At 40.5% G+C, this 22,500-nt stretch overlaps 1 protein-coding gene across 2 annotated transcripts in view; it reads right to left on the bottom strand.

Annotated features, from left to right (window-relative positions):
• Positions 1-22,500, bottom strand: part of HTR4 (5-hydroxytryptamine receptor 4) — a 189,951-nt gene that overhangs the window by 72,467 nt on the left and 94,984 nt on the right. Inside the window, exons 3-4 of one of the 2 annotated variants that reach the window (XM_050794023.1) lie at positions 21,760-21,885; positions 20,289-20,489 (exon numbers count right to left, since the gene is read on the bottom strand). In XM_050794023.1, the coding sequence (XP_050649980.1) occupies positions 20,289-20,489; positions 21,760-21,885 (327 nt within the window). Of the gene's footprint in view, positions 1-20,288; positions 21,059-21,759; positions 21,886-22,500 lie in introns of those variants that run through there. The other variant, XM_050794022.1, reaches the window with a different exon arrangement.

Raw genomic sequence — 22,500 nt, 5'->3', positions numbered from 1 at the left:
CAAAAGGGACTTGCCTTGTCTCAGAGGAGACATTGGACTGTGGACTTCTGATTTAATACTGAAATGAGTTAAGACTTTTGAGGAACTGTTGAGAAGGCATTATTGGTTTTAAAATGTGAGGACATGAAATTTGGGAGAAGCCAGGAGTGGAAGGATATGGTTTGGCTGTGTCCCCACTCAAACCTCATCTTGTATTGTGGCTCCCACCATTCCCATGTGTTGTGGGAGGAACCCAGTTGGAGGTGGTTTAATCACTGGGTGGGTGTTCCCCATGCTGTTCCCATGATGGTGAGTGGGTCTCAAAATATCTGATGGTTTTATAAAGGGGAGTTTCCCTGTACAAGCTCTCTTCTATTGTCTGCCACCATGTGAGGTGTGCCTTTCCCCTTCTTCCATGATTGTGAGGCTTCCCAGTCATGTGGAATTGTGAGTCCATTAAACCTCTTTCTTTTGCAAATTGCCCAGTCTTTGGTATGTCTTTACCAGCAGTGTGAAAATGGGCTAATACATCCCCTCTAAAATGAAGTGTGTACCCAAACCTGCTTAATTTTTCTAGGGATTTGGAACTCACCAGGTCCTACTGCAGTACATTCTAAACTCAAGGGCATGCTAAAGTTAAGAAAGTTTCCTCTAAAAATCAATTTTTGGTAACTTCCAGTTTTTCCCTCTGGCTTAGTTTAAATTTCTATCTAATTCTTTTTCTGCATAGTGCTTCTAGAGGCACCTAAAGTGAGCTTTTACATCCCTCTGAAGTCTTATTTTCTGCAGGTAAAAAATTCCCTGTTGCTCTCAACCAGGGATGACTTTGCTCACCAGGAGACATTTGACAATGTCTGGAGACTTTGTTGTTGTTGTCGTCACAACTGGGAAGGAAATGCTACTGGCATCCAGTGGGTAGAGGTCAGAAATTCTGCTCAATATCCTACAGTGCACCAATAACAATACTGGTCTATGTCAGTAGTGCTGAGATTGAGGACTCCTGGTTTAAATAAGGGGATTTTCACCAATAGCAGGAGTGGAGCTCCTTGTCCTGTACATGTGCTATAGCATGTCGCTATCTCTTAAGAGTGGGGTGCCACAAGGACAGCACTATGTTCTGGTGCATCCTATATGGACCAAAAACCACTGCATTGCCTTTCACTTTGCTCACCATAACTTAATATAGCCTAGGGGATACCCAGAAGCACAGGACACCTGTGCCTCTCAAAAAGAAAATGATCTAGGACAGGAGGTGGGAAAACTGTCCCCAAACTGATGTATAAGCTCCATGAGGGCAGCAATGTTTGCCTTGTTCTGTTTTGTGTCCATGATCACTAGTACAGTGCCAGATATATTGTGGATACTGACAAACTGGATTTTTTAAAAATAATAAACTCTCAATCACTACCAAGTACAATAAATTCCATAAAAATATGTTACCAAATTTTGGAGATGTGAATAGGCATATCTAGTAGAGGGATAGGGAAAGACTTTCTTCAATAGTGGTTTTTTAAGTCAAATGTTAGAGACTGGGTCAGGATGGTGGATGAGAAAGTGTATTCTAGGTGCTGTAGACGGCATAGCAAAGGCTTGAAGAGAGCAATTATATATATGAAAGACATACCCATAAATGTATATTCCTATATCCATATATCCCTATAAACATAAGAGTAAAGTTCATGAAATTGTAGGGTGTTTACAAGGAAGTAGACAAAAATAAGCCTAAAATGACTGACTGGGGCACGTCTCAGAGCAGTGGTTCGCAAATGGTATCATCTGTCAGAATCACTTAGAGGATTTGTTGAAACACAGATTGCTGGTAGGTCTGGAGTGGGGCCAAATAATTTGTATTTTTGATATGTTCCCAGGTTATGCTGTTGCTAGTGGACTGGAGACCACACTTCGAGAACCATTGTCTTAGAGGTTTTGAATATTAGGGTAGGAGGAGTTACCAAAAGATTTTTAAGCTGGGAAACATCCATCATAATCAACATTGCTGCGTGCTTTACTAAAGAAGCTGAATTAAAACAAAGTCAAGAGAAGGAGTTGTTGACTCATATGCTAGGTTGACAGTGTTGAACAGGAAAAGTAATTGTCTCATCTCAGGAATACATGAATCAGCAAGATATGTTCTCCAGCCTTCCATTGGGTATCTCCCATTCTTCCTTAACCAGAAAACTTTTACAAAGTAGTTAAATGAATGTTCAAATGATGAGTGAAGTTCCAGATGGCCAGGATTAACTAAAATGAAGCAAGGATATTTACAAAGTAATTTCTTATGCAAAACATTTCAAAAGTATTGCTCATAAAACTCCATTAAAATCCGCTTTTGTAGACCAGCCACCAGCTTCTCCCACTGCAGCCATGTGCAAATGTGTGATCAAATTGCTTTTAAATGTCTCTGGGGACACAATTTACTTTGACAACTCTTAGTAGACAGCCATGTATTTTAAGCACCATGCTAATCCCTTCCGTGCTCCTTCTGCAATTAAGGAAAATTCTACCTCTTCATTCCTGCCCTCCCAACCACAGAAAAGGCACAAGAAGCAGTGATAATAACTTGGAATTCTAGACTGTGAGAATTGGAGGGGATAGTAGCAGGCAACTTTATGTCTTCACAATTGGGTACCAACTTTCCCTGCCTTAACTACTTACTAGTTCTGTGGTCTTAGAATCAGTTACTAACCTCAAGAAGATCCAGTTTTCTCATCTTCAAAGTGGGAATAATTATGTCTACCTCCAAATATGCCTCTCTTTCACTGTCAGAATTGATGAAATAATATGTTTAAAACATAGGAAGTTCTTGGCACATAAATATCTGTTTAATACATATTATTATAAACAGACTCAAATATATTTTGGAATTGTGAGCTCTACATTATTTAACAAATAATAAAAAGTCACTTGGTTCAACATCTTTCCCTAACAGTTGATTCTAAGAAATATAAAGGTGAATGAATTGGTCTCTAAAGGCGAATGAAAGCATTAAGGCCATATTTGCTATGTGTAATGGAGTTGGTTACATGTAAGATCTAGTAATCATACATTGTCGCTTAAGCTGCTGAGTTGTGATGTAAATATTACATGCCAATAGATAACAACAGGGTAAACAGGTCATGCATAGCTTGGGGCAGCTGTGGGGTTCACTGGTTGAATAGCAGTCCTCCTAGCAAATGGTGGTTCAATACATTTTTGTAGCAGAGCTCTGGATGAAGAAACTTGTGTTTCTGTTCTTAGTAATTCTTTCTGGTTATATTTTAGTTCCCCTTGTTCCCCCTTTGAGGAGGTGGAGAAGACAGAAGAGCAGTAGTAGCTTTAAGAAAAACTAAAGGCAACTTCCCTGTGGTTCCCAGGCTTGGCAAACTTCCGGGCACCTGGAGGATCAGTGAGGAAGACCCAGCAGAGATATTCACCAGGACCTGGAGACAGGAAGAGGGGCTGAGGAAATAGCCAAGAGCAGAGGCAGGACTGTGGGTTCCAGGAAGGAAAAACTGTAGGGGTAGGGGGACAGAGAGAGACTCCTTTCTGTCAGAGATCTGGAGGACATCAGTTTGGGCCCTTGCAGGAATTATAATCCCATGAGCAATCTTCAGATTTAATGTTTATTATGTTCCTATCTTAAATATTCTTCTGTGGGTGGGCACGGTGGCTCACGCCTGTAATCCCAGCACTTTGAGAGGCCGAGACGGGTGGATCACTTGATGCCAGGAGTTTGAGACCAGTCTGGCCAACATGGTGAAATCCTGTCTCTACTTAAAATACAAAATCAGCCAGGTATGGTGGCGAGCACCTGTAATCCCAGCTACTCGGGAGGCTGAGGCAGGAGAATTGCTTAAATCCAGTAGACGGAGGTTGCAGTAAGATGAGATCCTGCCACTGCACTCCAGCCTGGGTGACAGAGTGAGACTCCATCTAAAAAAAAAAATTATTCTGTACCTTCATGATAATAAAATTTGTAAGAAAGGGAGTGTCAGCCATCTAGAAAGGCATTTTATAACAGACTACAGGAAAAAGAATAACCTGCCAAAAATGTCATCTAAAAACACCTTGGCAGAGCTTACTGGACACACATAGAGGTTACCAAAGTGTTATTTTATAGCATATATATTAATTAATCAATCTGCCAGCAGATACTGACTGATTGTTCCACTGACTCATTGAGACTCAGATCAGGGGTCACATTCCCTGTAAAGTCCTCGCTGGCCCTCAAAATCAGTGAATGGTTCTCCATCTCTGCTCTGGTTTTTTACAGTACCTTGTATGTATCTGTAACAGTAACACAGTATTTTCCTAACTATATTGTAATTGTCCACATTCTTTTCACTTGCTACAACTACTACTATTCCTGCTACATACACCATTCATTTATTGATGGCACACTATATGGCAGGAAGTGTATTCTATGTTATATCTAATTTCTAAAGGAACTCTACAAGGCAGCACCCATCCTCATTTCAAATATGAGAAAACTGGGGCTTGGAGAGTTGAATCCACTTGCCCAAGATCATAAAACTAGGTTATGGTAGAACTTAGTCTTAAACCCACATCTGCTGAAGTCTATGCCTTGGTGACACTGGTAAGTGGGACAAGGCTAGACAAAAGTGACTCTATCTAGAAAGAGGAGAAGACCATGCAGTGCCCTAGAAGCTTTATGGGCTGAGGACACACAAGAAAAAGACATATTTAATGATGAACTTGATAGATAAGGTAATATACAGGAAGAATAACTCAGGAGCTATTACAGTAATCCAGAAATGAGATGGGAAGAAGTAATAAAGAAGAAGAAGATGTATTTCAAAGATATTTATAGGAGGTGGCCAAGACAGCAGACTAGAAGCAGCTAGTGTGCACAGCTCTCATGGAGAGGAATGAAAGAAGCGAGTAAATACAGCACCCTCAACTGGCACATCCACATCCACATACTGGGACTACTCAAGGAAGCAACTCGACCCACAGAGAATGAAGATAAGCAAGGCAGGACGCTGGCCCTCCTGGGAGTGACATGGATCCAGGGGAACCTCCCCTGCCCAGGAAAGTAGTGAATGAATGTGTGACTCCTGGAACCCATGATTCTGCCACAGATCTTTACAACCCTTGGGTCAGGAGATTCCCCTGTGAACCCACTGGACAAGAGCCTTCAGTTTGACACATAGAGCTACATGGAGTCTTGTCAGAGCAGCTGCTCAGGCACGTGCAGAGACCTGGGAACCCTAGATACCTGGGCTTCCTGTGCTTCCTGGCAAAAGTAGCTGCAACTCTGGCAAAGCAGAAGGTTAGATCCCTGTACATACCCCTAGAAGGGGCATTAATCTAGGGGGCTGAGGAGCAACAGTCTGCAGGCCCCATTTCCACAGTACCTCACAGGATAAGCCCCACTGGCTTGGAATTCCAGTCAGCCACTGGTAGCAGCATTGCACCTCTGTGAGACAGAGCTCCCAGTGGGAGGCGTGGGCTGCCATCTTTGCTGTTGGGTGACTTAGCCATTCTAGCCTTTGGATTTTGGAGAGTCCAAGTTGACCAGGGGCAGAAGCTGTTCCCTAGCACAGCATAGCTGCTCTATGAAAACGTGGTCAGACTGCTTTTTTAAGTGGGCCTTCATTCTGCTCCTCTTCACTGGGCAGGACCTTCTAACTGGGGCCTCCAGCCACCCCTGCTGGGGCTTTCTGGCCAACAGAAGCTCCCTGGGATGGAGCTCTCAGAGGAAGGGTTGCGATGCCATCTTTGCTGTTTGGGTGACTTAGCTGTTCTACCCTTTGGGCTTTGGAGTGTCTGAGGTGACTGGGGCCTAAAGCAAATCCCCAGCATAGCACAGCTACTCTACAAAAATGTAGTCAGACTGCTTTTTAAAGTGAATTTCCAACCCCATTCCTCCTCACTAGGCAAAACCTTCCAACTGGGGTCCCTGGCCACCTCTTAACAGGTGCATTTGGGCTGGTAACAAGTATGTACCTTCCTGGGATGGAGCTCCCAGCTGTTTTGCACTTTTCACTGTAGATACCTCCAGGTAGTAGGAAATTCAAGGTGACCAGCAACTGGAGCAGGCACCCAGCATATTGCAGCAGCCCTATGTTAAAGTAACTAGACTTAAGTGGGTGCCCATATCTGCTCACCAGGTAGTTCCTCCAGGCCTGGACCTCCAGCCATCCCCTGCCAGAGATATTGAGCCAGTAGCAACTCAGGACCTCCCTGGACAGAGACTCCAGGGGCAACTGAAAGCCTCTCTGCCACTGCCTCTGCAGTGGAGCTGCCCTTGCTACTCTTGGACTAATGAAGGAGCAAAGACCTTAAGTGCCTTCTCTACACCTCCAACAAGCTGCACTTGACCCAAGGAGAGGAGGCCAGACCATTTCTCATGGGTCCCACCTACTCCTTCTGCTTGCACCAGACAGGTAATCCCTGACTTGGGCCCCAGCACATACCCTCCAGCCTGGGCTGATTGCACTGAGCAACTCCTGACCTCAATCTCTCTGGGGTGGAGCCTCCAAAAGACAAGCAAAAGACCCTTGACCACAACCACTACTAAGGTCCCTTCCTCTGCTGCCTCCAAGTGCCGGAAGGAACATGAATACTGAGATTGCCCCAGAGCTACAGTGGGCAGCCCAGGAGTTCCAAGCCATGATCTACAGCCAGGATGCAAGGGGGAGAAGAACCACACCTTCAGAGCCTTTAGAGGGAACACAGCTGCAACTGTGAGGAAACAGTGGAGCCACACAACTGAACAAGAGTCTACCAATAGACCATATGTCTAAGTGCCATCCACAGGACCACACCTCAATGCTTTAACACCAAAAATACCTCATTTACATACCCACCTCTGAAACCAAAGACAAGAAGTCAGCTTCAAACAAGGACTGTACACAATGCTTTGGCCCTGTGAAAACATGCAGGAAAGGAGTCTATTGACTGTACTCAATCTACACTGCAGTTAAAGGAATACCCACATACAGAGATGAAAAACAACCAGTGCAAAAACTCTGGTAACTCAAATGATTAGAGCATTGTTATGTTTCCAAATGACTGCACAAGTTCTCCAGTGAGAGTTCTTAATCAGGCTGAGCTGGCTGAAATGACAGAAATATAATTCAGAATATGAATAGGAATGAAGATTATCAAGATTCAGCAGAATGGCAAAATCCAATCCAAGGAAACCAAGACACACAATGAAATGATACAGAAGTTGAAAGATGAAATAGCCAGTATAAAAAAAGAAAATAATGGATCTGACAGACCTGACTAACACAATACAAGAATTTCACAATGCAATCACAAATATTAACAGCAGAATAAATCAAGCTGAGGAAACTTTCTCAGAACTTGAAGACTGACTCTCTAAAATAAGACAGTTAGACAAAAATAAAGACAAAATAATTAAAAGGAATAAGGAAACCCTCTGAGAAGTGTATTATTATGAAAAGAAGCCAAATCCATAAATCACTGGCATCCCTAAAAGGGATGGGGAGAAAGCAAACAACTTGGAAAGCATATTTCAGAATATGATTTATGGAAACTCCCCCAAACTTGCTAGAGGCCAACAGTCAAATTCAGGAAATACAGAGAATTCTTGCAGGATTCTACACAAGAAGATCATCCCCAAGACACGTAATCCTCAGATATTTTAAGATAAAAATGAAAGAAAGAATGTTAAACAGAGCTAGAGAGAGAGAGGAGGTCACCTACAAAGGGAACACCATCAGGCTGAAAGCAAACCTCTCACCTGAAACCCTACAGACAGAAAGAATTGTAGTCCTATAATCAACATTCTTGAAGAAATATCTTCAACCAAGAATTTCATTTCCAGCCAAACTAAGCTTTGTAAGTGAAGGAGAAGTAAAATTCTTTTCAGATAAGCAAATATTGAGGGAGTTTGTTACCACCAGACCTGCTTTACAAGAGATCTTGAAAGGAGCACTAAATACAGAAAAGAAAGACTGCTACCAGGTAATACATAAACACACTTAAACACACAGACTGATGATATATAAAGCAATCACCCAAACAAACCAGCATAATAACCAGCTAACAACACAATGACAGAATCAAATCCACACATATCAACATTAACCATGAATGTAAATGGATTAAATGCCTCACTTAAAAGTCACAGAGTGGCAAGCTGGATTAAAAAAAAAAAAGCATGACCTGGCCAGGCACGGTGGCTCATGCCTGTAATCCCAGCACTTTGGGAGGCCGAGGCAGGCAGATCACAAGGTCAGGAGATCAAGACCATCCTGGCTAACACGGTGAAATCTGTCTCTACTGAAAATATGAAAAATTACCCAGGTGTGGTAGTGGGTACCTGTAGTCCCAGCTACTCAGGAGGCTGAGGCAGGAGAATGGCGTGAACCTCGGAGGCAGAACTGGCAGTGAGCCAAGATCCCAGCACTGCACTCTAGCCTGAGGGATAGAGTGAGACTCTGTCTCAGAAAAACAAAAACAAAAACAAACAAACAAAAAAAACATGACCCAGAGGTATGCTGTCTTAAAGAGACTCATCTCACACTTAATGACACCTATAGACTTAAAGGAATGGAGAAAAACCTATCAAGCAAACGGAAAACAGAAAAAAGCAGGGATTGCAATCCTAATTTCAGGCAAAACAGACTTCAAACTAACAAAGATTGAAAAGGACAAAAAAGGGTATTACATAATTGCAAAGGGTTACATTCAACAAGACCTAGCTAACCTAAATACATATGCACCCAACACAGGAACACCCATATTCATAAAGCAAGTTCTTAGAGACCTACAAAGAGACAAAAATGCCCACACAGTAATAGTGGAAGACTTCAACACTCCACTGACAGCATTAGACAGATCATGGAGGCAGAAAATTGACAAAGATATTCAGAATCTGAACTCAACATTGACCAAATGGACCTGATAGACTTCTACAGAACTCTCTACCCAAAAACAACAGAATATACATTCTTCTCATCACCACATGACACATACTCTTAAATCAATCACATAATTGGACATAAAACAATCCTCAACAAATGCAAAAGAACGGAAATCATACCAAACACACTTTCAGACCACAGTGCAATAAAAATAGAAGTCAAGGCTAAGAAAATCACTCAAAGCCATGCAATTACATGGAAATTAAACAATATGCTCCTGAATGACTTGTGGGTAAGTAATAAGATTAAGGCAGAAATCAAGAAGTTCTTTGAAACTAATGAGAAGAAAGATATAACATAGCAGGGTCTATGGGACACAGCAAAGGCAGTGTCGAGAGGAAATTCACAGCACTAAATGCCCACATCAAAAAGTTATAAAGATGTCAAATGAACAACCTAACATCACAACTGAAAGAATTAGAGAACCAAGAACAAATCAACCCCAAATGTAGCAGAAGACAAGAAATAACCAAAATCAGAACTAAATTGAAGGAAATAAAGACAAAAAAAAAAAACATTCAAAAGATCAATGAACCCAGAAGTTAGGTTTTTGAAAACATGAAAAAGATGGATAGGATACTAGCTAAAGTAATACAGAAGAAAAGAGAGAAAATCCAAATAAACACAATTAGAACTGACAAAGAGGATGCTACCACTAATCCCACAGAAGTAAAACTAGTCAGAAACTACTACAAACACCTCTATGCACACAAACTAGAAAACCTAGAAGAGATGGATAAATTCCTGGACACATACACCCTCCCAAGACTGAACCAGGAAGAAATTCATCCCCTGAACCGACCAATAATTAGCTCTGAAATTAAATCAGTAATAGATAGCCCACCAATCAACAAAAGCCCACACCTGATGGATTGACAGCCTAATTCCACCAGATGTAGAAAGAATACCTGGTACCATTCCTACTGAAACTCTCCCAAAAAATTGAGGAGGAGAGATTGCTCCCCAACTCATCTTGATACCAACACCTGGCAGAGAAACAAGAAGTCAGGCCAGTATCCTTACATGAATATCAATGCAAAAATCCCTAACAAATTACTTGTGAACTGAATCCACAAGCACATCATATAGCTAATCCACCACGATTAAGTAGGCTTCATCCTCAGGATGCAAGGATGGTTCAACGTACACAAACCAATAAATGTGATGCATCACATAAACAGAACTAAAGACAAAAACCACATGATAATCTCAATAAAAGCAGAAAAAGGCTTTCAATAAAATTCAATAGCTCTTTATGTTAAAAGCTCTCAGAAAACTACGTATTGAGGGAACATACCTCAAAATAGTAACAGCCATCTATGACAAACTCGCAGCCAACATCATAATGAAATGGCAAAAGCTGAAACCATTCCCCTTTAAAACTGGCACAAGACAAGAATGCCCTCTCTCTTCCACTAATATTGGAAGTCCTAGCCAGGGCCATCAGGCAAGAGAAAGAAATAAGGAGCATCCAAATAGGAAGAGAGGAAGTCCAACTACCCTTTTTTGCAGATAACATGATTCTATATCTAGAAAACCCCATAGTATTGCCCCCAAAGCTCCTTCAGCTGATAAACAACTTCAGCAAAGTTTTGGGACACAAAATCAATGTACAAAAATCACTAGCATTCCTATATACCTACCACAGCCAAGCTAAGGGCCAAATCATGAAGGCAATCCCATTCACAACTGCCACAAAAAGAATAAAATACCAGGAATACACCTAACCAGGGAGGTGAAAGATCTCTACAATGAGAATTACAAAACACTGATCAAAGAAATCAGAGATGACACAAAGAAATGGAAAAACATTGCATGTTCATAGCTGGGAAGAATGAATATTGTTAAAATGGCTGTACTGTCCAAAGCAATTTACAGATTCAATGCTATTTCTATCAAACTACCAAAAACATACTTCACGAAGTAGAAAAAAAACTACTTTAAAATTAAAATGGAACCAAAAAAGAACCCACATAGTGCAGGCAATCCTAAGCAAAAAGCACAAAGCTGGAGGCATCACCTCACCTGACTTCAAGCTATACTACAGGGCTACAGTAACCAAAACAGCATGGTACTGGTATGAAAACAGAAACATAGACCAGTGGAGCAGAATAGAGGGTCAGAAGTAAGTTACACACCTACAACTATCTAATCTTTGACCAAGCTGACAAAAACAGACAATTGGGAAAAGGATTCCCTGTTCAATAAATGGTGCTGGGTAACCGGCTAGCCATATGCAGAAGACTGAAGCTGGACCCCTTTCTTACACCTTATACAAAAGCCAACTCAAGATGGATTAAAGACTTAAATGTAAAACCCAAAACTATAAAAACCCTGGAACAGAAACTAGGTAATACCATCCCGGACATAGGAACAGGCAAAGATTTCATGACCAAAAGCAATCACAACAAAAGCAAAAATTGACAAATGAGATCTAAACTTAAGAGTTTCTACACATCAAAAGAAACTACCAACAGAGCAAACAGACACTACAGAATGGGAGAAAATATCTTCAAACTATGCATCTGACAAAGGTCTAATATACAGCATTTATAAGGAACTTAAACAAATTTACAATAAAAAAAGACAATCCCATTAAAAAATGGTCAAAGGACATGAACAAACACTTTTCAAAAGAGGACATACATGCAGCCAACAAGCATATAAAAAAAGAGTTCAATATCACTGATTGTTAAAGAAATGCAAATTAAAACCACAATGGGATACCATCTCACACCAGTCACAATGGCTATTACTAAAAAGTCAAAAAATAACACATGCTGGTGAAGTTGTGGAAAAAAGGGAACACTTATACACCATTGGAGGGAGTGTAAATTAGTTCAACCATTGTGGAAGCAGTATGGCGATTCCTCAAAGAGCTAAAAGCAGAACTATTATTCAACCCAGCAATCCCATTACTGGGTATATACTCAGAGGAATATAAATCATTCTACCATAAAGACACATGCACCCAAATGGTTATTGCAGCACCCTTCACAATGGAAAAGACATAGAATCAACCTAAATGCCCAACAATGACACTTTAGATAACAAAAATGTGGTACATGTACACCATGGAATACTATGCAGCCATGTAAAATAGCAAAATCATGTCTTTTGCAGGAACATGGATGGAGCTAGAGGCCATTATCCTTAGTAAACTAATACAGAAGGAGAAAACCAAATACTGCATGTTCTCACTTACAAATGGGAACTAAATGACGAGAACTCAAGAAAACAAAAAGGAGAAAAAAAGACATTGGGTCTACTTGAGGGTGGAGGGTGGGAGGAGGGAGAGGAGCAGAAAATCATATTAGGTACTGGGCTTATTAATATCTAGGTGATGAAATAATGTATACATTATTTCTAAATACATGTATACATTATTATACCTAAATAAAATTTTAGGTTTTATTTTATATATATATATAAAATTTTTATAAAATAAAATGTTTTAAAAGGTATTTATAAAAGGTATTTAAAAGGTATTTATAAAAAGAATAGGTGTGGTTTGGTATCCAGCTGATCATGGGAAATAAGTAAAAGATGACCTCAAAAAATTGTGTTTCAATGACTGAAAGACGACTAATAGATTCACCTTCAATGTACAATATGGAAGAGGGTATAGTACTAGTTTACGACAAAAAATGTCTACTTGGAGCACACTGAGGTTTGAGAAAACAGAAAGATGTTTAAGACAAGATGCTGAGCAGACAGACAGAGATAGAACCCCAGAGCCCAGTGTGTGAGAGGGGTGAGGGAGAGACAAGAGCAGAGGTGCAGGTGAAGCCACGGGATAAATGAGGTTTCCAAAGGAAAGAGGGGACATATTCAGGGCTGGAAGGCTAAGGATCTAACCTTCAAGGGTACTCAGCTATGAGTCAGAAAGAACCAGATGACTATCAATGTCTGGGAAGGCCCTCGCTACAGCCTCTAGCAATTTGCATTTAGAGAGGAAAACAATAATGGAATAGTCCTTGTGGCTAACATTAATTGAACACTTACCAAGTACCATGCACTGGTCTATGTATTATTCAGTTTATTATTCAGTTTTTAGAATAAACACTCAGTTATTTATTCCTCACAAGTCATAAAAGAGAAGGGAAAAGATTTTCTATTAATAACACAAATTTTACAGATAAGACAAAGTCCAGAAAACCTTTCTCACTTCTCCAAGGTCAAACCCTTGACAACCAGTCAAGCTGTGACTGAACCTAAGCAGCCTAGCACCTCAGGTCTCATTCTTAACCACTTTCTATATTGAGAGTTCTGTGAGGACAGAGAAACTAATCCCAGAGTCATATCAAACAACCAAAAGTCACATCTCAGCGTTCTAAGCTCAGCCAAACATGTATGGAACAGCGATTATGGTCCAGAAAGAAAAACACATGAATAGATGACATAAGGCCTACTCTCAAGAAGTTTATATTCTAGAACAAGGCAGACAAACCAAACAATTATTGAGATGCACATACTAAGAACCTTGTATTAACCACGATGCTTAGATTCAATACTCCATGGGAGCTCAGAGGAAGAAATGACAAATTTTTATGAATGGAGCCCAGCCAATCATTGGAGAAGGTGACACATGTTATCTGACTATTGAAGAAAGGTGGATGTTTGCCAGAAAAATAAAAGAAACCCAAGGCACAGGTAGCAACATGCAGGTTTGAGGAAACATATCACTTTCAGGGAAAGAAAACAGATCACTCATGGGGAGGAGTTGAGGTAGGAAAATCAGACTGAGAATACGTTGGAAAAGCAGTGAAAGGCAAGCTAAGAATTTAGTTTTTAGTTAACAAGGACTTTCCTGGGGGTTTTCACATGTATTTTCAGGAGCAGCCACTCCCTAGTCCTCACCAACTTCCCTGTCCCCTACTGATACCCACAGCACCTACAGATCTCGGCAGCAGCATCACTTTCTCAGGAGCCTACCCTGCTTTGGAGATTGCAACTTAGCAGACTCCAATAGCTTTTTTTTTCTTCTCCTTATAGTACTCAATGGTCACCAATTTTACTGTAATTATCTGTGTACTCTCTGTATTCCCAACTAGACAAGAAGTTCCATGATTCAGAGCTTTTTCTGATCATTCACCACTGTATTTACAATGTCCAGAACAACTCGTAGTAATTAGTAAGCACTCCATAAATGTTTGATGAAATGAATATAAAAATAACAGTTCATACCCTCTGGCATGAAATTTGACCAACAAATATTATTATGTACGAAGCCTGAACCTGCCCTAAAAGGGTGTATGAGAAGGAGAAACTTTTAATATAATTTCCTTGTGAAATGCATTTCAATCCTATTGGGAAAACAAATGTAATTGTGTGACACAGTTCACAATGACAGACACTTTTCATTTACACATTCCAAAATTGAATTATACTCCGGGGAGATCATTAAGAAATGCAAACACATTTATCTCCAGCACAAGATTAAACATGCAACCTTGAAGTAAGAATCGTATGTTTTATAAGTAAACCTGTTTAAAAGAGGATCTGAGACTAAGAAACTGTTGGAGAATTTTGCAGATGAAACACATCACATTTTCGAGCTGTGCAGAGGAAGGGTGACAATTCAGCTGGATGTATCCAAAAAAGAATTTTGCCATACTATGGAGAATGCTGTCTTCAATGAAGTGAAATTGACTTTTTTTAAAAAAGGGAATTACATTTGATGCTAAGTGAAGGACGAAGTATAGCATGTTCAGAGAAAGGGGATAAAAATGGTTAAAAGTCTGAAAAGTATGGCTTATGAGGCCAGCAGAAGGATCTAGAAATATTTGGCTTAATATAGGGAGGACTTGGGGATGATATACCTCTGTTTTGCTGTGGAGGCTCCATAAAGATACCTGTAGGGTCTGGCCAGCCTAAGGGCTATTGGTATCTCCTCTTCTTGTCTGCCCAACACCCGTCTTTCCAGTGGGAACTGCCTTTCCTTCACACCACATGCTTTTGGTAAAGTTGGGAGTCATGATGCCTGACCTCTGCCCAGTAACCAGGATGTGTCGTCTCCACACCACAGTGACTGGTTAAGTGAAGAGTGTTTGACTCAAGCAAAGCCAACGAAAGTTCTTCCATGAGAAACAGCGCTTAGGTTTCTCTTCCTATGGACTTGCGTGTTAAGGATGGTTTAAGATTTGTTGCCTGTGACTATTTTTCTTTCCTGGTGGAAGAACCCAGCCTAAGAAAAAATCTAACAAGAAACCAGAGCTGATGGACAGCATAGGGACAAAGAGGGACAGATAGAAAGAGAGGGATAGACATAGGGAAACAGAGAGGGAGGTAAACAGGGAGAATGAGAAGGCAAGATGGAGACAAAGAGGAGGGGGAAACAGAGAGGGGCAAACTTTAAATGACATTGTTCAAATCCTTATAGAGAGCCATGTCTGAAGCCAGACTTTTCAGTTATTTGAACAATCAATTTATTATCTGCCGCATGCTGCTGAAAGAAACATTGCTAATAGATCATCCAATAAGCAAGTTGGTAAAAATGTTACATTCAGGTAATTCACTGGCATATATATAGTACAAGCCCTCTTCAAGGGCATACTTAAATTGTAAACTCAAAATATATTCAAATAAGTCTGCTTATTACATATGAAATCACTGGCATTTACAGGCAGTTGCTATTTACAGTGGTTACCTCAGGTTATGCAGCTGTGGAAGTGGATATTGAAAGAACTGGGGACATTTTTAGTTTTACTTGTGAACTGATGACCTTTTTTTTACAATGCTCAGGTATTATTAATATTGTGACTTTAAAAATCTGTGAGAATTAGAAAAGGGACTGTTAGAAAAAATCAAATACAAGCTTGTGAACAGGGAGGAGGTTAACCAAGATCAATGTGGGAGTGATGCACCCATAAGAGATGGTGAGGGCTCCCTTGAGGGAGAAGTGAGTGTGCTTGGTGAGAAAGCAGAGAGAACACACTGGTCAGGAAGATTTCCATGCTCCCTGGTTTGTTCTGACCTCAGAGGGGACTTCCAGCACTGAAGCAGAATGTTCTCAGAGAACTGAGGAATGCGCCATTCTAGCAACATTTTCAGCTAAAAGGCTATTGTGGATGGACTTGCATTTGAGAAGGTTACCTTCTAGCAAAGGGAAAATTGAAGTTTAAAATGTGTATTACAGAAATTAGTAAAAGTGAAGGCTCCCAACCCCAGTTCAACTGACCATCCACTCTGGCCAGCACTACACCCTATGCCCTACCCCTCAAATAACCAACTGTTAATGGTTTGGTGAAAATTCATTCATGTTCTTTCTTTTTCATTCTCAATCTCTCTTTCTTTCTCTCTCTCTCTCTCTTTCTCCCTCTCTCTCTCTCTTTCTCTCTCTCTCTTTCTCTCTCTCTCTCTCCACACACACTCATGTAAACCCAGATACATGCATCTCTATATTTATTTTATAAAAGTGGAATTATGCTAAGCATTATAGTCTGCCACTTGCTTCTTTCCCCCCCAACATAATACAACAGTGATATCTTTCTAGGACAACACGCGTCATTATTTCTCATGGTTTTCAATGGCTGTCTTATATTTCACTTTTAAAACTAGTACTCTGTTATGACTACTTGGTTAGTTTTTATTCACCACAGAACTTTAGATCTTAAAAAATCAACTGTACTCTAAAGCTTTTAAAGCAGTTTTTGATCTCCTATGACCCATACTAGATGGTGCATTTATTTTAATTATACTTTGGAAATTATTTTTAAGGAGGCAATAAATTTTTATTAACATAATTCAATTCTGAAAGCACCAGGAAGCACAGTGAGCTAAGAATGGGAGTTGGGAAAATGCATTTTGTAATACTAAAGGAGTTCTACATTTTGCTTTGATCCAGGAGTCTGCCATCTGAGAGGAGTTACAAATCAAAGTGAGTCCTCTTGTTCAAAGGAACTACCCCTTGTGACTGATCCCAGAAGACTTGTAGCAGCTCTAGAGAGAAGGACATGGCATACTGCCAGGAATAACATGGTTAACAAGGACATCACATCTCATTGAGACATTCACTCTGTGCTTTGGCCCAGCCCAGCTGAACCAAACTGTTAGCATGGGAAGAACACAGCAAAACAGACACTAGATGATAAATAAAACCATACTCTTCCAGGCTAAAACATTGCCCTGCAATGTTCAGGATGGACCCTCCAGCATTATGAGACAGGGAAAGCTGGAGACAAGCTGGAGGCAAGATCCCCAAGCTCCCCAAGGAAAATAAAACAAAAGAAACCCCATCTGATATCTCACTTATGGTATTGGAGTTGTTGACATCCACTGTCAGAGAAAGAAATGCAATTATTGGCATGACTTTCACAAAGAGCATGTGCTGACCACTCCATTTGTTCAGTCCTGTTTGCCAAATACCTAAATAAGTATTTATGCAGTGACTGGTTAATGGTCAACCTCCGCATAACAATGCAAGTTCTTTGAGGGCAAGGACCTTGCTCAAAGTTCGTAGCCTTGAGCTTCCTCCCATTGGAATAGAAAGACATTTAAGAAGAAAGTATAGACTTGATTTTAACTATAATTACACTGAGTTCTACGAAGGAGAAAAATGGTTTTGATGGAGTCAGCGAAGACTTCTGCAAAGAAGAGAAGATTTAGCTAAAATCTGAAAGACATGCAGGAGAGGAGGGGCAGAGGAGCTTTTCAGGCAGAGGGAAAAGCCAAGGCCTCAGGTGACTGAGCAGAGAGGCCTGAAGAACTAGAAAGAAGGCCAAGGTGACTCGGCCCTGGGGGTGAGGTTAGGAAGAGGGTGAAGGGAAGCTGGGGACATGGACAGCAAACAGAGGATGAAAAACCCTGTATGAGTCTGGTCTTGATCTTCAGTACAATGAATAGCCACTGAAGGGTTTTAAGCAAAGGAGCAACAGTATCAGAGCGGCATTTTAAAAAGATGACTATTTGATCTTGTGAGTGACAAGTAGATGGTGAGGGAATAAAACATATTTGGAGGGAATAATTAGGAAAGTGTTGAGTGGTTTATTCAAGAAATGATATTACTTTGGACAAATGATAGAGAGAAATAGACTAGGATCTCTTTAGGAAAGAAAATGAGCAGGACTTCTCATTATTTAAATGTAGGAGATGAGGAAAGACTGCTCTTAGAATAACTACCTGGTTTCTAGATGATGCAGCTGTTGGAGCAGCTATTCACTGAGGAGGTGCAAGTTTGATGAGAAAGATCATGAGTTGTACAGCTAGTTACAAGAAACTGACATTAACAACAACATCCAATAACATGGAGTACCATGACAAGCTGGGCCAAAGTGATGCCTTAAATGGATTATCCAATTTATACCTAACTGCAGTCACACAAAATAGGTGCTACCTCCTCAAGTTTTAGAGATAAGAAAGGCTTACACTCAGAAAGGCTTAATCACTTATTGCCATTCTCAGAACTAAACATTTTAAAAGCTGGGATTTGAACCCAAATCTCTTCAATTCTAAAGCAGATGGTTCTTAACGACCAATTCATCCTGTTTCATGATAACTCATACCTACTCAGGAAAATTTTCCTGATTTGAAAAGTATGTAAGCATAAATCTGAAGCCAAACCTTTCTAGGAAACCTCTAGACCTTCTCTCAGGGCTGTGCAAAGCAAACTCTCCACATCGGACAGTTGATTCTACACTTTCTCCCATTTTTTTTTTTGTGGCTGACTGGCTCTTTTTCTTACTCTTGCTTTTACCCAGGCCTTGAGATTACCTCAGCTGCCCCCATCTCCCCTGCCTGGCCTTTTCCAAATTCCTGTAGTACTTTCAGTCTCACTACTCATTTTTAACAATGATCATGTGCAAGTTACCCAGCAGGATTTCCATAGATTTTCTACTTCCTTACATTGCATTTCCTATAATAAGAACTTTCATATAGTGTATCCTGACTGTCTTTAAAAGTCTTTCATGTCCTGAAGTCAGATTGTTGTAAACAAGCTAATAAACACAAATTTCCAACTATTACATGCCATGGGTCTGGTTGCTTGCCATCAGTTCAATTTTACCAGAGTCATTATCTCTAGCTATAGAGTGGAGTCTCATTATACATGCATTTAACTTAAGCAAATCCAACTATACGTTCTTGACAGAGCAAAAGAGAAAGCAATTTAAATAAAGCAGGCCATTATGCCTGCCATTCCAATCAATGCACATATGTCCCATGAAATAGGAGACGAACCTGCTGTCCCCTCAACTGGTTTCAGTCTCTAAGTACCTCCCCCAGTGTGATTAATTCTCTGGGAAGACTGTGATGCTAGCGTTTAAAAGTCTGTATGTTAGATATACCACAATCTCTAGTTTCAGTCAACTACTTTTCCTAGTCGTCAATTCAAAAAAACAGTGATTGTCTGGGCACAATAGCTCACATCTGTAACCCCAGCACTTTGGGAGGCTGAAGCCTGAGGATAACTTGAGCACAGTAGTTCGAGAGCAACCTGCGTAACATAGTGAGACTTGTCTCTATAAAAAATAAATAAGAATAAATAAAAATAAATTTTAAAACAGTGATCTATCTCAAGACTGGAGGAAAACTTGGGTTTGTTGGGCTGCTCAAGAGACAGTAAGAAATCATTGTCACTGGTAATTCTGATTACGTGTGATTTGTACCCCACATTTTTCTGAGAGCTAACCCCTAAGATACGACTGCATTGATAACAGCATATGTTTCTGTAATCATCTGACTTTAGATTGCATTCTACCTTTATGATGAAATGTAAATTATCAGGAATTGGAAAATGAATAGTGATGATACAAGTGATAAATACATAAATCTGTGACAAACGAGGCAAAGATGGAAATCACTAGGTCTCTTGAAGTCAAATATGAAGAAAGAGAATAAAATTATGCAACAAGAATGAAATTCTAGACGTGGGTCCGAAAAATATAAAATTATTGGGAAGTTTATTATCATCTGTAACTTTCTGGAAAAGAGTCTCCACAATTCATGCACATACACAAATATGTATATCAAATTGTTACAGAAACATATTTTCAAGAAAAGGTTATGTTCAAACATAGGGCATTTTCATTCTGAACCACCCCCGTTGCCCTCTGGGAAGATGTACTCATTCGTGATGCTCAGCTTCTTCGGAATTTTGTTCATGCCATTAGTATAAAATGTAGAGCTCTACAGTAAACTTGATTGCTGACATCTATTGCTATTTAGATGGCAAACTCCTTGCACACAGGTCCTAGGTCTTACTAATCTGCACATCTACAGTGCCCCAGAGAGGACCTGACTAAAAAGGGGGCCTCTGCAAAGGCTGGAGAGTGACTGTATAACTGAATTACCAAATTTACCTCTCTGAGATTCATTCCTTCTAATGAATAAGAAAAGGCAGACACTGCTCAATATCCATCAAGTCATTGTCTCCAACACAGAGCTCCACTGTGCACATTGTTCTGTCCTTACCTATCCAGGGAAATGCAGCACAGGTGAAAAATCGATGCTGTTGTGAGCAGGACGTCCAGAGATGTCCGAACAAGACAAAACATCTCCCCATAAATCCAGATGTCTTGAACCAGCTCAATGGCACCAAAGGGCATCACCAGCACCGAAACCAGCAGATCCGCAAAAGCAAGAGATACAATGAAATAATTTGTTTTTATTTTCCTGTGAGTGAAAAAATGTAAGAGAGGAGGCAGGGGGAGGGATGAAGGGAAAAAGGGGAGGGAGAAGAGATCAAGAGAAAAAACAGGGAAAAGGGAAGCAAAGAAAGAAGAAAAGAAGGGAGGGGTAAAGAGGAAAGAAAACGTCACATGCTTAGCGTATTCCGTGAGATTCAGTTTCCCCTTCTGTAACATGGCTGAGAAGACCCAGCAGGGTCCAGCCTCTCCTGACTTCTCCAGACCTACCTTATACCAAAACCTCCTTTTTCCTCCCCTTTCTGGCCACTCTGCGCTAATCTGAGTTCCCCTGCACATACAGGTCCCTTTTGAGGGCCAATGGAGATGCTCTCTCTTCCAAGGGTTCCCTAGTTAATCCCACCCACCCATCAGTCCTTGGTTGGGCATTCTCAGGAAACTCTCTCAAGGTGTGCCCTGTGACTGTAGAGACAGTCCACCATTTTACACTAGTAGACTGGCTACTGTGTACTCACATTTATAACACTGGTCAGAATTGCGCTTTTACACTTTATTTGCATCATCATTAGACGTGTGCATGTCTTACTTAGAGAGGAACTGCTTCATTATACCCTTTTATGGCCCAGAGGCTCTCATCCCAGGCTGTACACTAGAATCATTTGATGCATTTTAATAAATATTGATGCTGAGGTCTCACTCCAAATCAGTTAGTTCAGGCACCCTGGGGAGTTAACACCTCTCCCCTCAAAGATTACCAGATAAAATACAGGATGGCTGATTAGATTTGAATTTTAGCAATAAATAAAACTTTTTGAACATAACTATGTCCAAAATACTACATGAGACATACTAATATCCCACGATGATAGTTTTTAAAAGTGCTTCAGGTGGTTCTAATTGCAGCCAAAGTTGGGCCTGATGAAGTAGAAGTGCAAAACACACAGGTTTAATTTCTAGATCTGTCCCTTGTCAGCCACATCTTCCCTAAACCATTAGTAAAATGGGGAGGTTAGATTATATGTGCTCTCAACAATTGTATATATAGTGATCACAACTATAAACACATTTGACAAAGAAAAAAATGACAGGATGGAAATACACTGAAGCGTTTACACTGGTTGTATTAGAGTTGTAGGATTAATTGCAATCCCTTTGTCATTCCTTTTATTTTTAAAATATTGTTCCCATCAATGCTTTCTTTCTTAATTACAAATTAAAATGGAGATGTTCACACCCAACTCTCCAGGGACGGCTCAGAACTCCCATGTTTCCTCAAAAGGTTCCCTCCTGCTGCTCACCTGAGCTGCCTGTCCCAGCACACAGCCACCATCACCAGCAGGTTCCCCAAGATGGCCATCAGGATAACCGCCGAGAGAAACGTGAGCAGCACGACCTTCTCCACTGACCCGAAACCCTCCTTGGAACTGAAAGACACACACGAGCACAAATAATTGAATGAAAGTCTGGGACACAGGAAAGAAAATTTATCTTTTCATCATTGACCTTCAGAAAGGTAACTTCACCATCAGCTGCTGACACATATATTTATCATGCATTTAATGTACACCAAAATCTGAACCTGTCACTTAACATTTTTTCCTGGTTAGCTCCTATATGTAAGAGGAGTATGAGACTTAGAGAGCTGAATTAACAAGCTATTTTCCATCCAAGCACTTGTGGCTTTCCTTCAGGGCATTTAGTTCAACTAGCATTCAGACATATGTGGTTGATTCCTGTTTTGTGCACTTACTCAATTAGATTGTAAAAGCTGAGTGAATGAGTGATAGTAACTTTGTAACTGCAGGAGTAGCCCAAACTGGTCCAAATTTGTGTATAAAATGGTGAGTTGTGTTTTAGTTGCCATGGACCCCCAGGTTGCAAGTTAAACTGACCAAGCCCAGATGAACGAAGCATGCAACCACAGGGTGGAACCTAAGTGCTTGGACCAAGGCATGGGGACCAAATAAAGAAGTGGACATCTCATGGCATGATCCATGATCCAATCATATCGAGCCGTAGCATCACCTTGTGGCATAATA

Source organism: Macaca thibetana, chromosome 6 (assembly GCF_024542745.1).
Source record: "Macaca thibetana thibetana isolate TM-01 chromosome 6, ASM2454274v1, whole genome shotgun sequence".
NCBI lineage: Eukaryota > Metazoa > Chordata > Mammalia > Primates > Cercopithecidae > Macaca > Macaca thibetana.
Note: the sequence above shows the minus strand (reverse complement) of the source record. Positions and strands in the feature narration are given on the sequence as shown.